This window comes from Notolepis coatsorum, assembly GCF_963971535.1.
Source record: "Notolepis coatsorum genome assembly, chromosome: 6".
NCBI lineage: Eukaryota > Metazoa > Chordata > Actinopteri > Aulopiformes > Paralepididae > Notolepis > Notolepis coatsorum.
Genome location: NC_140170.1, coordinates 183,403,539 through 183,421,236, shown reverse-complemented (window position 1 = coordinate 183,421,236; position 17,698 = coordinate 183,403,539). Strand labels below are relative to the sequence as shown.

The 17,698-nt window shown below is 40.7% G+C and overlaps 6 protein-coding genes across 6 annotated transcripts; all 6 read right to left on the bottom strand.

Moving 5' to 3' along the window:
- Positions 1-278: 278 nt before the first annotated feature.
- LOC311229886 (histone H2B 1/2-like) lies at positions 279-659 on the bottom strand (the record flags this gene model as incomplete). Its single annotated transcript, XM_084315955.1, has 1 exon — positions 279-659. One exon carries the CDS (start codon positions 657-659, stop codon positions 279-281), a length of 381 nt encoding a protein of 126 aa, XP_084172081.1.
- A 2,272-nt stretch (positions 660-2,931) lies between these two features.
- Positions 2,932-3,312, bottom strand: LOC311229885 (histone H2B 1/2-like; the record flags this gene model as incomplete). Its single annotated transcript, XM_084315954.1, has 1 exon — positions 2,932-3,312. The coding sequence occupies one exon, from the start codon at positions 3,310-3,312 to the stop codon at positions 2,932-2,934; it is 381 nt and encodes a 126-aa protein (XP_084172080.1).
- Positions 3,313-5,578: 2,266 nt separating this feature from the next.
- LOC311229884 (histone H2B 1/2-like) lies at positions 5,579-5,959 on the bottom strand (the record flags this gene model as incomplete). Its single annotated transcript, XM_084315953.1, has 1 exon — positions 5,579-5,959. The coding sequence occupies one exon, from the start codon at positions 5,957-5,959 to the stop codon at positions 5,579-5,581; it is 381 nt and encodes a 126-aa protein (XP_084172079.1).
- A 2,272-nt stretch (positions 5,960-8,231) lies between these two features.
- LOC311229883 (histone H2B 1/2-like) lies at positions 8,232-8,612 on the bottom strand (the record flags this gene model as incomplete). The annotated part of the gene is made up of 1 exon (XM_084315952.1): positions 8,232-8,612. The coding sequence occupies one exon, from the start codon at positions 8,610-8,612 to the stop codon at positions 8,232-8,234; it is 381 nt and encodes a 126-aa protein (XP_084172078.1).
- A 2,266-nt stretch (positions 8,613-10,878) lies between these two features.
- Positions 10,879-11,259, bottom strand: LOC311229882 (histone H2B 1/2-like; the record flags this gene model as incomplete). The annotated part of the gene is made up of 1 exon (XM_084315951.1): positions 10,879-11,259. One exon carries the CDS (start codon positions 11,257-11,259, stop codon positions 10,879-10,881), a length of 381 nt encoding a protein of 126 aa, XP_084172077.1.
- Positions 11,260-13,521: 2,262 nt separating this feature from the next.
- On the bottom strand, positions 13,522-13,902 carry LOC311229881 (histone H2B 1/2-like; the record flags this gene model as incomplete). Its single annotated transcript, XM_084315950.1, has 1 exon — positions 13,522-13,902. The coding sequence occupies one exon, from the start codon at positions 13,900-13,902 to the stop codon at positions 13,522-13,524; it is 381 nt and encodes a 126-aa protein (XP_084172076.1).
- Between the last annotated feature and the right edge of the window lie 3,796 nt (positions 13,903-17,698).

The following is a 17,698-nucleotide window of genomic DNA, read 5'->3' as shown; positions in this document are numbered from 1 at the left end:
TAGTAAATATAATTTGCAACTTAATAGCCATCCAAACTATGATTAGTTATTTAGTAGTTAGTTATAATTTATTAATCAATTAGTAACATACAACTTCATCTCCCGACAGAACCCCCTACCATGATAATAACTGTTCAAACTAAAGGCAATACGGGGCACTCAACCACTTTGATGAATAGCGCGATCATTATAAATATAATAATAGGAATAACTCTCTCAGGACAGAGTGGGTGGCTCTTAAAAGAGCCTTTGGGTTAATAGTCAGTGAACAGCGTAGTTTACTTGGAGCTAGTGTACTTGGTCACAGCCTTGGTTCCCTCAGACACAGCGTGCTTCGCCAGCTCACCGGGCAGCAGCAGACGCACAGCGGTCTGGATCTCCCTGGAGGTGATGGTGCGACGCTTGTTGTAGAGAGCCAGGCGCGAGGCTTCTCCAGCGATGCGCTCGAAGATGTCGTTAACGAAGGAGTTCATGATCCCCATGGCCTTGGAGGAAACGCCGGTGTCGGGATGAACCTGCTTCAGGACTTTGTAAATGTAGATGGCATAACTCTCCTTCCTGGACTTTCTGCGCGTCTTGCCTCCCTTGGCAGCGGTCTTCTTGGAGCCCTTCTTGGAGCCCTTCCTGGAGCCCTTCTTGGGCGCTCGCTTGGCTGGCATATTCGACGGCTTATCAGAATCGAATGGTGACGGTCGCTTACGGTTTCCTGCCTTATCTGTAGGAGGTCGATGCAAATAGTACTACGATACGATTGGTCGGTCGTGGCGCACGTGTGTAAAGCTAACATCACAAATGTTCTAGAATGTTTGATTATGACATCATACTGTGACATCACAAATGTTCTAGAATGTTATGACAAAAAAGATGGTTCAATGACTTTATCTAAATCCAATCAATATTACTAATGCCGTTTCAATGTAAGGTTATAAAAATAAACATATAAACATGCATAAATACAATAACCTAAATATATAGCTTTGGCTTCTCTACAGAGAGTAAAGCAGAACAAAATCATGGCTGAAACTCTTCTGCCCTCTACTGGCTAAATGAGAACTTAACTTCTATCAAAGTACGATGTCATAATCAAACATTCTAGAACATTTGTGATGTCACAGTATGATGTCATAACCAAACATTCTAGAACATTTGTGTATCTATATGTGACGGATCATATTGGTCTGCGTTGTGTTTGATGTTAAATGAGAATGTCCCGAGGGGGAGTCGAACAGGGGGCTCCCGCGTCCGCGGGCGACGACACAGGCCGCTGCACTAAGAAGTGAATTCACTCCTAACTACCGTACCTATGCGTCTGTTAACCCTGTTATGGGGAAGTGAGTTTAATTTACTAGCCCGCACTGCCACAGTCACTCGTCAACACACCTGTTTCCGTGACTGTGGACATACCCACAGGCTTCCCCGTTACATATATATATTCAACAATTATCTCAGAAGGGAGGAAGAGATAGGCATTTCAATGGGAATTGTGTGTATTGAGCCGTACTGTATTGTACCCATTCTGCAATCTGTTAATAAAATGTTCAATCAATCAATCAATATTTAACAGATTGCAGAATGGGTACAATACAGTACGGCTCAATACACACAATTGTTAAGGGGATGCAGACCAGAGAAAGACGTTTGTCTTGTTTACATCAGGGTCCCCCATTTCCATTTTGAAACATCTCTTACAAAAATGTATCCTGGCATTTCTATGATAACAAATGATGCCATGTACCATTGATATCATGGTTTAAAATGGACTATACCATGTTATAACCATGTTATTAATGGTTCCATTACATTTACTATATGGCTGTACCATGGTAAATAATTTATATGACTGGTACCATGGTAAAACAGAAAATATTTTTTTTGTAAGGGCATATTCAGAGCACCTTGTGAAACATAAAAGCAACTATTGAGCTGCTGATCAGTTTGATCAAAAGTGTCCTTATTAGTAAATACTGTTCAGAAAAGTTAGGCCCTAATCTGTGATTTTATGTTGTATGACAGAAACACATATAGAGAAATTGTGACTAGATTTGAAGCATTACCAGTATGAGTGGAGAGAGCATGGTGTGGTTTATCAGTGAATTTGTTGAAGTCCAAACCACAGGGGATGCCTGATGAGCAGAGTAACCTCTCAGCCAGATGTGGAGGCTGTGTATCCTGCTAAACATGGAGGGAGAGGGGACCGGAGATGATCAGTATTGCTGAGGGTTACTTATGAAGTCAGATTTTAGACTCTGATTGCTGGAGTTTGATGTCAACAATAACGTTATAAAAGGTTATTGTTGTTGTAATAATGCATTTAACATACAACGCAAGGTTGTAAATTGTACAGAAATAGAGCTCATATGATCAAATAATGAACACTATTTGCACTTGACTATTGGAAATCATAAGACCTGTGTTTGGCTATGGGGTAGTTCATATTTTTCATTATAATTAAATGAGCCTGGAATGTATTATTTTTGGAATAGCATTTCCACTTTGTATCGATGTGTATTATAAAGTCCAATAATGTATTATTGATCAGGGTTCTAATACGGCAGGTGATGATATATTAATTGACAGTATAAATGTGATGTACTAAGCTAGTCTATCCAATCTATAGCTACTTGTCAACAACCTAAAATCACAGGATTTTGACTAGTAAATATAATTTGCAACTTAATAGCCATCCAAACTATGATTAGTTATTTAGTAGTTAGTTATAATTTATTAATCAATTAGTAACATACAACTTCATCTCCCGACAGAACCCCCTACCATGATAATAACTGTTCAAACTAAAGGCAATACGGGGCACTCAACCACTTTGATGAATAGCGCGATCATTATAAATATAATAATAGGAATAACTCTCTCAGGACAGAGTGGGTGGCTCTTAAAAGAGCCTTTGGGTTAATAGTCAGTGAACAGCGTAGTTTACTTGGAGCTAGTGTACTTGGTCACAGCCTTGGTTCCCTCAGACACAGCGTGCTTCGCCAGCTCACCGGGCAGCAGCAGACGCACAGCGGTCTGGATCTCCCTGGAGGTGATGGTGCGACGCTTGTTGTAGAGAGCCAGGCGCGAGGCTTCTCCAGCGATGCGCTCGAAGATGTCGTTAACGAAGGAGTTCATGATCCCCATGGCCTTGGAGGAAACGCCGGTGTCGGGATGAACCTGCTTCAGGACTTTGTAAATGTAGATGGCATAACTCTCCTTCCTGGACTTTCTGCGCGTCTTGCCTCCCTTGGCAGCGGTCTTCTTGGAGCCCTTCTTGGAGCCCTTCCTGGAGCCCTTCTTGGGCGCTCGCTTGGCTGGCATATTCGACGGCTTATCAGAATCGAATGGTGACGGTCGCTTACGGTTTCCTGCCTTATCTGTAGGAGGTCGATGCAAATAGTACTACGATACGATTGGTCGGTCGTGGCGCACGTGTGTAAAGCTAACATCACAAATGTTCTAGAATGTTTGATTATGACATCATACTGTGACATCACAAATGTTCTAGAATGTTATGACAAAAAAGATGGTTCAATGACTTTATCTAAATCCAATCAATATTACTAATGCCGTTTCAATGTAAGGTTATAAAAATAAACATATAAACATGCATAAATACAATAACCTAAATATATAGCTTTGGCTTCTCTACAGAGAGTAAAGCAGAACAAAATCATGGCTGAAACTCTTCTGCCCTCTACTGGCTAAATGAGAACTTAACTTCTATCAAAGTACGATGTCATAATCAAACATTCTAGAACATTTGTGATGTCACAGTATGATGTCATAACCAAACATTCTAGAACATTTGTGTATCTATATGTGACGGATCATATTGGTCTGCGTTGTGTTTGATGTTAAATGAGAATGTCCCGAGGGGGAGTCGAACAGGGGGCTCCCGCGTCCGCGGGCGACGACACAGGCCGCTGCACTAAGAAGTGAATTCACTCCTAACTACCATGCGTCTGTTAACCCTGTTATGGGGAAGTGAGTTTAATTTACTAGCCCACACTGCCACAGTCACTCGTCAACACACCTGTTTCCGTGACTGTGGACATACCCACAGGCTTCCCCGTTACATATATATATTCAACAATTATCTCAGAAGGGAGGAAGAGATAGGCATTTCAATGGGAATTGTGTGTATTGAGCCGTACTGTATTGTACCCATTCTGCAATCTGTTAATAAAATGTTCAATCAATCAATCAATATTTAACAGATTGCAGAATGGGTACAATACAGTACGGCTCAATACACACAATTGTTAAGGGGATGCAGACCAGAGAAAGACGTTTGTCTTGTTTACATCAGGGTCCCCCATTTCCATTTTGAAACATCTCTTACAAAAATGTATCCTGGCATTTCTATGATAACAAATGATGCCATGTACCATTGATATCATGGTTTAAAATGGACTATACCATGTTATAACCATGTTATTAATGGTTCCATTACATTTACTATATGGCTGTACCATGGTAAATAATTTATATGACTGGTACCATGGTAAAACAGAAAATATTTTTTTTGTAAGGGCATATTCAGAGCACCTTGTGAAACATAAAAGCAACTATTGAGCTGCTGATCAGTTTGATCAAAAGTGTCCTTATTAGTAAATACTGTTCAGAAAAGTTAGGCCCTAATCTGTGATTTTATGTTGTATGACAGAAACACATCTAGAGAAATTGTGACTAGATTTGAAGCATTACCAGTATGAGTGGAGAGAGCATGGTGTGGTTTATCAGTGAATTTGTTGAAGTCCAAACCACAGGGGATGCCTGATGAGCAGAGTAACCTCTCAGCCAGATGTGGAGGCTGTGTATCCTGCTAAACATGGAGGGAGAGGGGACCGGAGATGATCAGTATTGCTGAGGGTTACTTATGAAGTCAGATTTTAGACTCTGATTGCTGGAGTTTGATGTCAACAATAACGTTATAAAAGGTTATTGTTGTTGTAATAATGCATTTAACATACAACGCAAGGTTGTAAATTGTACAGAAATAGAGCTCATATGATCAAATAATGAACACTATTTGCACTTGACTATTGGAAATCATAAGACCTGTGTTTGGCTATGGGGTAGTTCATATTTTTCATTATAATTAAATGAGCCTGGAATGTATTATTTTTGGAATAGCATTTCCACTTTGTATCGATGTGTATTATAAAGTCCAATAATGTATTATTGATCAGGGTTCTAATACGGCAGGTGATGATATATTAATTGACTGTATAAATGTGATGTACTAAGCTAGTCTATCCAATCTATAGCTACTTGTCAACAACCTAAAATCACAGGATTTTGACTAGTAAATATAATTTGCAACTTAATAGCCATCCAAACTATGATTAGTTATTTAGTAGTTAGTTATAATTTATTAATCAATTAGTAACATACAACTTCATCTCCCGACAGAACCCCCTACCATGATAATAACTGTTCAAACTAAAGGCAATACGGGGCACTCAACCACTTTGATGAATAGCGCGATCATTATAAATATAATAATAGGAATAACTCTCTCAGGACAGAGTGGGTGGCTCTTAAAAGAGCCTTTGGGTTAATAGTCAGTGAACAGCGTAGTTTACTTGGAGCTAGTGTACTTGGTCACAGCCTTGGTTCCCTCAGACACAGCGTGCTTCGCCAGCTCACCGGGCAGCAGCAGACGCACAGCGGTCTGGATCTCCCTGGAGGTGATGGTGCGACGCTTGTTGTAGAGAGCCAGGCGCGAGGCTTCTCCAGCGATGCGCTCGAAGATGTCGTTAACGAAGGAGTTCATGATCCCCATGGCCTTGGAGGAAACGCCGGTGTCGGGATGAACCTGCTTCAGGACTTTGTAAATGTAGATGGCATAACTCTCCTTCCTGGACTTTCTGCGCGTCTTGCCTCCCTTGGCAGCGGTCTTCTTGGAGCCCTTCTTGGAGCCCTTCCTGGAGCCCTTCTTGGGCGCTCGCTTGGCTGGCATATTCGACGGCTTATCAGAATCGAATGGTGACGGTCGCTTACGGTTTCCTGCCTTATCTGTAGGAGGTCGATGCAAATAGTACTACGATACGATTGGTCGGTCGTGGCGCACGTGTGTAAAGCTAACATCACAAATGTTCTAGAATGTTTGATTATGACATCATACTGTGACATCACAAATGTTCTAGAATGTTATGACAAAAAAGATGGTTCAATGACTTTATCTAAATCCAATCAATATTACTAATGCCGTTTCAATGTAAGGTTATAAAAATAAACATATAAACATGCATAAATACAATAACCTAAATATATAGCTTTGGCTTCTCTACAGAGAGTAAAGCAGAACAAAATCATGGCTGAAACTCTTCTGCCCTCTACTGGCTAAATGAGAACTTAACTTCTATCAAAGTACGATGTCATAATCAAACATTCTAGAACATTTGTGATGTCACAGTATGATGTCATAACCAAACATTCTAGAACATTTGTGTATCTATATGTGACGGATCATATTGGTCTGCGTTGTGTTTGATGTTAAATGAGAATGTCCCGAGGGGGAGTCGAACAGGGGGCTCCCGCGTCCGCGGGCGACGACACAGGCCGCTGCACTAAGAAGTGAATTCACTCCTAACTACCGTACCTATGCGTCTGTTAACCCTGTTATGGGGAAGTGAGTTTAATTTACTAGCCCGCACTGCCACAGTCACTCGTCAACACACCTGTTTCCGTGACTGTGGACATACCCACAGGCTTCCCCGTTACATATATATATTCAACAATTATCTCAGAAGGGAGGAAGAGATAGGCATTTCAATGGGAATTGTGTGTATTGAGCCGTACTGTATTGTACCCATTCTGCAATCTGTTAATAAAATGTTCAATCAATCAATCAATATTTAACAGATTGCAGAATGGGTACAATACAGTACGGCTCAATACACACAATTGTTAAGGGGATGCAGACCAGAGAAAGACGTTTGTCTTGTTTACATCAGGGTCCCCCATTTCCATTTTGAAACATCTCTTACAAAAATGTATCCTGGCATTTCTATGATAACAAATGATGCCATGTACCATTGATATCATGGTTTAAAATGGACTATACCATGTTATAACCATGTTATTAATGGTTCCATTACATTTACTATATGGCTGTACCATGGTAAATAATTTATATGACTGGTACCATGGTAAAACAGAAAATATTTTTTTTGTAAGGGCATATTCAGAGCACCTTGTGAAACATAAAAGCAACTATTGAGCTGCTGATCAGTTTGATCAAAAGTGTCCTTATTAGTAAATACTGTTCAGAAAAGTTAGGCCCTAATCTGTGATTTTATGTTGTATGACAGAAACACATATAGAGAAATTGTGACTAGATTTGAAGCATTACCAGTATGAGTGGAGAGAGCATGGTGTGGTTTATCAGTGAATTTGTTGAAGTCCAAACCACAGGGGATGCCTGATGAGCAGAGTAACCTCTCAGCCAGATGTGGAGGCTGTGTATCCTGCTAAACATGGAGGGAGAGGGGACCGGAGATGATCAGTATTGCTGAGGGTTACTTATGAAGTCAGATTTTAGACTCTGATTGCTGGAGTTTGATGTCAACAATAACGTTATAAAAGGTTATTGTTGTTGTAATAATGCATTTAACATACAACGCAAGGTTGTAAATTGTACAGAAATAGAGCTCATATGATCAAATAATGAACACTATTTGCACTTGACTATTGGAAATCATAAGACCTGTGTTTGGCTATGGGGTAGTTCATATTTTTCATTATAATTAAATGAGCCTGGAATGTATTATTTTTGGAATAGCATTTCCACTTTGTATCGATGTGTATTATAAAGTCCAATAATGTATTATTGATCAGGGTTCTAATACGGCAGGTGATGATATATTAATTGACAGTATAAATGTGATGTACTAAGCTAGTCTATCCAATCTATAGCTACTTGTCAACAACCTAAAATCACAGGATTTTGACTAGTAAATATAATTTGCAACTTAATAGCCATCCAAACTATGATTAGTTATTTAGTAGTTAGTTATAATTTATTAATCAATTAGTAACATACAACTTCATCTCCCGACAGAACCCCCTACCATGATAATAACTGTTCAAACTAAAGGCAATACGGGGCACTCAACCACTTTGATGAATAGCGCGATCATTATAAATATAATAATAGGAATAACTCTCTCAGGACAGAGTGGGTGGCTCTTAAAAGAGCCTTTGGGTTAATAGTCAGTGAACAGCGTAGTTTACTTGGAGCTAGTGTACTTGGTCACAGCCTTGGTTCCCTCAGACACAGCGTGCTTCGCCAGCTCACCGGGCAGCAGCAGACGCACAGCGGTCTGGATCTCCCTGGAGGTGATGGTGCGACGCTTGTTGTAGAGAGCCAGGCGCGAGGCTTCTCCAGCGATGCGCTCGAAGATGTCGTTAACGAAGGAGTTCATGATCCCCATGGCCTTGGAGGAAACGCCGGTGTCGGGATGAACCTGCTTCAGGACTTTGTAAATGTAGATGGCATAACTCTCCTTCCTGGACTTTCTGCGCGTCTTGCCTCCCTTGGCAGCGGTCTTCTTGGAGCCCTTCTTGGAGCCCTTCCTGGAGCCCTTCTTGGGCGCTCGCTTGGCTGGCATATTCGACGGCTTATCAGAATCGAATGGTGACGGTCGCTTACGGTTTCCTGCCTTATCTGTAGGAGGTCGATGCAAATAGTACTACGATACGATTGGTCGGTCGTGGCGCACGTGTGTAAAGCTAACATCACAAATGTTCTAGAATGTTTGATTATGACATCATACTGTGACATCACAAATGTTCTAGAATGTTATGACAAAAAAGATGGTTCAATGACTTTATCTAAATCCAATCAATATTACTAATGCCGTTTCAATGTAAGGTTATAAAAATAAACATATAAACATGCATAAATACAATAACCTAAATATATAGCTTTGGCTTCTCTACAGAGAGTAAAGCAGAACAAAATCATGGCTGAAACTCTTCTGCCCTCTACTGGCTAAATGAGAACTTAACTTCTATCAAAGTACGATGTCATAATCAAACATTCTAGAACATTTGTGATGTCACAGTATGATGTCATAACCAAACATTCTAGAACATTTGTGTATCTATATGTGACGGATCATATTGGTCTGCGTTGTGTTTGATGTTAAATGAGAATGTCCCGAGGGGGAGTCGAACAGGGGGCTCCCGCGTCCGCGGGCGACGACACAGGCCGCTGCACTAAGAAGTGAATTCACTCCTAACTACCATGCGTCTGTTAACCCTGTTATGGGGAAGTGAGTTTAATTTACTAGCCCACACTGCCACAGTCACTCGTCAACACACCTGTTTCCGTGACTGTGGACATACCCACAGGCTTCCCCGTTACATATATATATTCAACAATTATCTCAGAAGGGAGGAAGAGATAGGCATTTCAATGGGAATTGTGTGTATTGAGCCGTACTGTATTGTACCCATTCTGCAATCTGTTAATAAAATGTTCAATCAATCAATCAATATTTAACAGATTGCAGAATGGGTACAATACAGTACGGCTCAATACACACAATTGTTAAGGGGATGCAGACCAGAGAAAGACGTTTGTCTTGTTTACATCAGGGTCCCCCATTTCCATTTTGAAACATCTCTTACAAAAATGTATCCTGGCATTTCTATGATAACAAATGATGCCATGTACCATTGATATCATGGTTTAAAATGGACTATACCATGTTATAACCATGTTATTAATGGTTCCATTACATTTACTATATGGCTGTACCATGGTAAATAATTTATATGACTGGTACCATGGTAAAACAGAAAATATTTTTTTTGTAAGGGCATATTCAGAGCACCTTGTGAAACATAAAAGCAACTATTGAGCTGCTGATCAGTTTGATCAAAAGTGTCCTTATTAGTAAATACTGTTCAGAAAAGTTAGGCCCTAATCTGTGATTTTATGTTGTATGACAGAAACACATCTAGAGAAATTGTGACTAGATTTGAAGCATTACCAGTATGAGTGGAGAGAGCATGGTGTGGTTTATCAGTGAATTTGTTGAAGTCCAAACCACAGGGGATGCCTGATGAGCAGAGTAACCTCTCAGCCAGATGTGGAGGCTGTGTATCCTGCTAAACATGGAGGGAGAGGGGACCGGAGATGATCAGTATTGCTGAGGGTTACTTATGAAGTCAGATTTTAGACTCTGATTGCTGGAGTTTGATGTCAACAATAACGTTATAAAAGGTTATTGTTGTTGTAATAATGCATTTAACATACAACGCAAGGTTGTAAATTGTACAGAAATAGAGCTCATATGATCAAATAATGAACACTATTTGCACTTGACTATTGGAAATCATAAGACCTGTGTTTGGCTATGGGGTAGTTCATATTTTTCATTATAATTAAATGAGCCTGGAATGTATTATTTTTGGAATAGCATTTCCACTTTGTATCGATGTGTATTATAAAGTCCAATAATGTATTATTGATCAGGGTTCTAATACGGCAGGTGATGATATATTAATTGACTGTATAAATGTGATGTACTAAGCTAGTCTATCCAATCTATAGCTACTTGTCAACAACCTAAAATCACAGGATTTTGACTAGTAAATATAATTTGCAACTTAATAGCCATCCAAACTATGATTAGTTATTTAGTAGTTAGTTATAATTTATTAATCAATTAGTAACATACAACTTCATCTCCCGACAGAACCCCCTACCATGATAATAACTGTTCAAACTAAAGGCAATACGGGGCACTCAACCACTTTGATGAATAGCGCGATCATTATAAATATAATAATAGGAATAACTCTCTCAGGACAGAGTGGGTGGCTCTTAAAAGAGCCTTTGGGTTAATAGTCAGTGAACAGCGTAGTTTACTTGGAGCTAGTGTACTTGGTCACAGCCTTGGTTCCCTCAGACACAGCGTGCTTCGCCAGCTCACCGGGCAGCAGCAGACGCACAGCGGTCTGGATCTCCCTGGAGGTGATGGTGCGACGCTTGTTGTAGAGAGCCAGGCGCGAGGCTTCTCCAGCGATGCGCTCGAAGATGTCGTTAACGAAGGAGTTCATGATCCCCATGGCCTTGGAGGAAACGCCGGTGTCGGGATGAACCTGCTTCAGGACTTTGTAAATGTAGATGGCATAACTCTCCTTCCTGGACTTTCTGCGCGTCTTGCCTCCCTTGGCAGCGGTCTTCTTGGAGCCCTTCTTGGAGCCCTTCCTGGAGCCCTTCTTGGGCGCTCGCTTGGCTGGCATATTCGACGGCTTATCAGAATCGAATGGTGACGGTCGCTTACGGTTTCCTGCCTTATCTGTAGGAGGTCGATGCAAATAGTACTACGATACGATTGGTCGGTCGTGGCGCACGTGTGTAAAGCTAACATCACAAATGTTCTAGAATGTTTGATTATGACATCATACTGTGACATCACAAATGTTCTAGAATGTTATGACAAAAAAGATGGTTCAATGACTTTATCTAAATCCAATCAATATTACTAATGCCGTTTCAATGTAAGGTTATAAAAATAAACATATAAACATGCATAAATACAATAACCTAAATATATAGCTTTGGCTTCTCTACAGAGAGTAAAGCAGAACAAAATCATGGCTGAAACTCTTCTGCCCTCTACTGGCTAAATGAGAACTTAACTTCTATCAAAGTACGATGTCATAATCAAACATTCTAGAACATTTGTGATGTCACAGTATGATGTCATAACCAAACATTCTAGAACATTTGTGTATCTATATGTGACGGCTCATATTGGTCTGCGTTGTGTTTGATGTTAAATGAGAATGTCCCGAGGGGGAGTCGAACAGGGGGCTCCCACGTCCGCGGGCGACGACACAGGCCGCTGCACTAAGAAGTGAATTCACTCCTAACTACCATGCGTCTGTTAACCCTGTTATGGGGAAGTGAGTTTAATTTACTAGCCCGCACTGCCACAGTCACTCGTCAACACACCTGTTTCCGTGACTGTGGACATACCCACAGGCTTCCCCGTTACATATATATATTCAACAATTATCTCAGAAGGGAGGAAGAGATAGGCATTTCAATGGGAATTGTGTGTATTGAGCCGTACTGTATTGTACCCATTCTGCAATCTGTTAATAAAATGTTCAATCAATCAATCAATATTTAACAGATTGCAGAATGGGTACAATACAGTACGGCTCAATACACACAATTGTTAAGGGGATGCAGACCAGAGAAAGACGTTTGTCTTGTTTACATCAGGGTCCCCCATTTCCATTTTGAAACATCTCTTACAAAAATGTATCCTGGCATTTCTATGATAACAAATGATGCCATGTACCATTGATATCATGGTTTAAAATGGACTATACCATGTTATAACCATGTTATTAATGGTTCCATTACATTTACTATATGGCTGTACCATGGTAAATAATTTATATGACTGGTACCATGGTAAAACAGAAAATATTTTTTTTGTAAGGGCATATTCAGAGCACCTTGTGAAACATAAAAGCAACTATTGAGCTGCTGATCAGTTTGATCAAAAGTGTCCTTATTAGTAAATACTGTTCAGAAAAGTTAGGCCCTAATCTGTGATTTTATGTTGTATGACAGAAACACATCTAGAGAAATTGTGACTAGATTTGAAGCATTACCAGTATGAGTGGAGAGAGCATGGTGTGGTTTATCAGTGAATTTGTTGAAGTCCAAACCACAGGGGATGCCTGATGAGCAGAGTAACCTTTCAGCCAGATGTGGAGGCTGTGTATCCTGCTAAACATGGAGGGAGAGGGGACCGGAGATGATCAGTATTGCTGAGGGTTACTTATGAAGTCAGATTTTAGACTCTGATTGCTGGAGTTTGATGTCAACAATAACGTTATAAAAGGTTATTGTTGTTGTAATAATGCATTTAACATACAACGCAAGGTTGTAAATTGTACAGAAATAGAGCTCATATGATCAAATAATGAATACTATTTGCACTTGACTATTGGAAATCATAAGACCTGTGTTTGGCTATGGGGTAGTTCATATTTTTCATTATAATTAAATGAGCCTGGAATGTATTATTTTTGGAATAGCATTTCCACTTTGTATCGATGTGTATTATAAAGTCCAATAATGTATTATTGATCAGGGTTCTAATACGGCAGGTGATGATATATTAATTGACTGTATAAATGTGATGTACTAAGCTAGTCTATCCAATCTATAGCTACTTGTCAACAACCTAAAATCACAGGATTTTGACTAGTAAATATAATTTGCAACTTAATAGCCATCCAAACTATGATTAGTTATTTAGTAGTTAGTTATAATTTATTAATCAATTAGTAACATACAACTTCATCTCCCGACAACCCCCTACCATGATAATAACTGTTCAAACTAAAGGCAATACGGGGCACTCAACCACTTTGATGAATAGCGCGATCATTATAAATATAATAATAGGAATAACTCTCAGGACAGAGTGGGTGGCTCTTAAAAGAGCCTTTGGGTTAATAGTCAGTGAACAGCGTAGTTTACTTGGAGCTAGTGTACTTGGTCACAGCCTTGGTTCCCTCAGACACAGCGTGCTTCGCCAGCTCACCGGGCAGCAGCAGACGCACAGCGGTCTGGATCTCCCTGGAGGTGATGGTGCGACGCTTGTTGTAGAGAGCCAGGCGCGAGGCTTCTCCAGCGATGCGCTCGAAGATGTCGTTAATGAAGGAGTTCATGATCCCCATGGCCTTGGAGGAAACGCCGGTGTCGGGATGAACCTGCTTCAGGACTTTGTAAATGTAGATGGCATAACTCTCCTTCCTGGACTTTCTGCGCGTCTTGCCTCCCTTGGCAGCGGTCTTCTTGGAGCCCTTCTTGGAGCCCTTCCTGGAGCCCTTCTTGGGCGCTCGCTTGGCTGGCATATTCGACGGCTTATCAGAATCGAATGGTGACGGTCGCTTACGGTTTCCTGCCTTATCTGTAGGAGGTCGATGCAAATAGTACTACGATACGATTGGTCGGTCGTGGCGCACGTGTGTAAAGCTAATAGAAGTTAAGTTCTCATTTAGCCAGTAGAGGGCAGAAGAGTTTCAGCCATGATTTTGTTCTGCTTTACTCTCTGTAGAGAAGCCAAAGCTATATATTTAGGTTATTGTATTTATGCATGTTTATATGTTTATTTTTATAACCTTACATTTGTGTATGTATATGTGACGGATCATATTGGTCTGCGTTGTGTTTGATGTTAAATGAGAATGTCCCGAGGGGGGGTCGAACAGGGGGCTCCCGCGTCCGCGGGCGACGACACAGGCCGCTGCACTAAGAAGTGAATTCACTCCTAACTACCGTACCTATGCGTCTGTTAACCCTGTTATGGGGAAGTGAGTTTAATTTACTAGCCCGCACTGCCACAGTCACTCGTCAACACACCTGTTTCCGTGACTGTGGACATACCCACGGGCTTCCCCGTTACACTCACCTCCCTAAACTCACGCCCCTCAGGACATCCGGGTCACTGGGCACCACTGTGACGGATCATATTGGTCTGCGTTGTGTTTGATGTTAAATGAGAATGTCCCGAGGGGGAGTCGAACAGGGGGCTCCCGCGTCCGCGGGCGACGACACAGGCCGCTGCACTAAGAAGTGAATTCACTCCTAACTACCGTACCTATGCGTCTGTTAACCCTGTTATGGGGAAGTGAGTTTAATTTACTAGCCCGCACTGCCACAGTCACTCGTCAACACACCTGTTTCCGTGACTGTGGACATACCCACGGGCTTCCCCGTTACATATATATATTCAACAATTATCTCAGAAGGGAGGAAGAGATAGGCATTTCAATGGGAATTGTGTGTATTGAGCCGTACTGTATTGTACCCATTCTGCAATCTGTTAATAAAATGTTCAATCAATCAATCAATATTTAACAGATTGCAGAATGGGTACAATACAGTACGGCTCAATACACACAATTGTTAAGGGGATGCAGACCAGAGAAAGACGTTTGTCTTGTTTACATCAGGGTCCCCCATTTCCATTTTGAAACATCTCTTACAAAAATGTATCCTGGCATTTCTATGATAACAAATGATGCCATGTACCATTGATATCATGGTTTAAAATGGACTATACCATGTTATAACCATGTTATTAATGGTTCCATTACATTTACTATATGGCTGTACCATGGTAAATAATTTATATGACTGGTACCATGGTAAAACAGAAAATATTTTTTTTGTAAGGGCATATTCAGAGCACCTTGTGAAACATAAAAGCAACTATTGAGCTGCTGATCAGTTTGATCAAAAGTGTCCTTATTAGTAAATACTGTTCAGAAAAGTTAGGCCCTAATCTGTGATTTTATGTTGTATGACAGAAACACATCTAGAGAAATTGTGACTAGATTTGAAGCATTACCAGTATGAGTGGAGAGAGCATGGTGTGGTTTATCAGTGAATTTGTTGAAGTCCAAACCACAGGGGATGCCTGATGAGCAGAGTAACCTCTCAGCCAGATGTGGAGGCTGTGTATCCTGCTAAACATGGAGGGAGAGGGGACCGGAGATGATCAGTATTGCTGAGGGTTACTTATGAAGTCAGATTTTAGACTCTGATTGCTGGAGTTTGATGTCAACAATAACGTTATAAAAGGTTATTGTTGTTGTAATAATGCATTTAACATACAACGCAAGGTTGTAAATTGTACAGAAATAGAGCTCATATGATCAAATAATGAACACTATTTGCACTTGACTATTGGAAATCATAAGACCTGTGTTTGGCTATGGGGTAGTTCATATTTTTCATTATAATTAAATGAGCCTGGAATGTATTATTTTTGGAATAGCATTTCCACTTTGTATCGATGTGTATTATAAAGTCCAATAATGTATTATTGATCAGGGTTCTAATACGGCAGGTGATGATATATTAATTGACTGTATAAATGTGATGTACTAAGCTAGTCTATCCAATCTATAGCTACTTGTCAACAACCTAAAATCACAGGATTTTGACTAGTAAATATAATTTGCAACTTAATAGCCATCCAAACTATGATTAGTTATTTAGTAGTTAGTTATAATTTATTAATCAATTAGTAACATACAACTTCATCTCCCGACAGAACCCCCTACCATGATAATAACTGTTCAAACTAAAGGCAATACGGGGCACTCAACCACTTTGATGAATAGCGCGATCATTATAAATATAATAATAGGAATAACTCTCTCAGGACAGAGTGGGTGGCTCTTAAAAGAGCCTTTGGGTTAATAGTCAGTGAACAGCGTAGTTTACTTGGAGCTAGTGTACTTGGTCACAGCCTTGGTTCCCTCAGACACAGCGTGCTTCGCCAGCTCACCGGGCAGCAGCAGACGCACAGCGGTCTGGATCTATGGTGCGACGCTTGTTGTAGAGAGCCAGGCGCGAGGCTTCTCCAGCGATGCGCTCGAAGATGTCGTTAACGAAGGAGTTCATGATCCCCATGGCCTTGGAGGAAACGCCGGTGTCGGGATGAACCTGCTTCAGGACTTTGTAAATGTAGATGGCATAACTCTCCTTCCTGGACTTTCTGCGCGTCTTGCCTCCCTTGGCAGCGGTCTTCTTGGAGCCCTTCTTGGAGCCCTTCCTGGAGCCCTTCTTGGGCGCTCGCTTGGCTGGCATATTCGACGGCTTATCAGAATCGAATGGTGACGGTCGCTTACGGTTTCCTGCCTTATCTGTAGGAGGTCGATGCAAATAGTACTACGATACGATTGGTCGGTCGTGGCGCACGTGTGTAAAGCTAATAGAAGTTAAGTTCTCATTTAGCCAGTAGAGGGCAGAAGAGTTTCAGCCATGATTTTGTTCTGCTTTACTCTCTGTAGAGAAGCCAAAGCTATATATTTAGGTTATTGTATTTATGCATGTTTATATGTTTATTTTTATAACCTTACATTGAAACGGCATTAGTAATATTGATTGGATTTAGATAAAGTCATTGAACCATCTTTTTTGTCATAACATTCTAGAACATTTGTGATGTCACAGTATGATGTCATAATCAAACATTCTAGAACATTTGTGATGTCAAAGTACGATGTCATAATCAAACATTCTAGAACATTTGTGATGTCACAGTATGATGTCATAACCAAACATTCTAGAACATTTGTGATGTCACAGTATGATGTCATAACCAAACATTCTAGAACATTTGTGTATCTATATGTGACGGCTCATATTGGTCTGCGTTGTGTTTGATGTTAAATGAGAATGTCCCGAGGGGGAGTCGAACAGGGGGCTCCCGCGTCCGCGGGCGACGACACAGGCCGCTGCACTAAGAAGTGAATTCACTCCTAACTACCATGCGTCTGTTAACCCTGTTATGGGGAAGTGAGTTTAATTTACTAGCCCGCACTGCCACAGTCACTCGTCAACACACCTTGTTTCCGTGACTGTGGACATACCCACAGGCTTCCCCGTTACATATATATATTCAACAATTATCTCAGAAGGGAGGAAGAGATAGGCATTTCAATGGGAATTGTGTGTATTGAGCCGTACTGTATTGTACCCATTCTGCAATCTGTTAATAAAATGTTCAATCAATCAATCAATATTTAACAGATTGCAGAATGGGTACAATACAGTACGGCTCAATACACACAATTGTTAAGGGGATGCAGACCAGAGAAAGACGTTTGTCTTGTTTACATCAGGGTCCCCCATTTC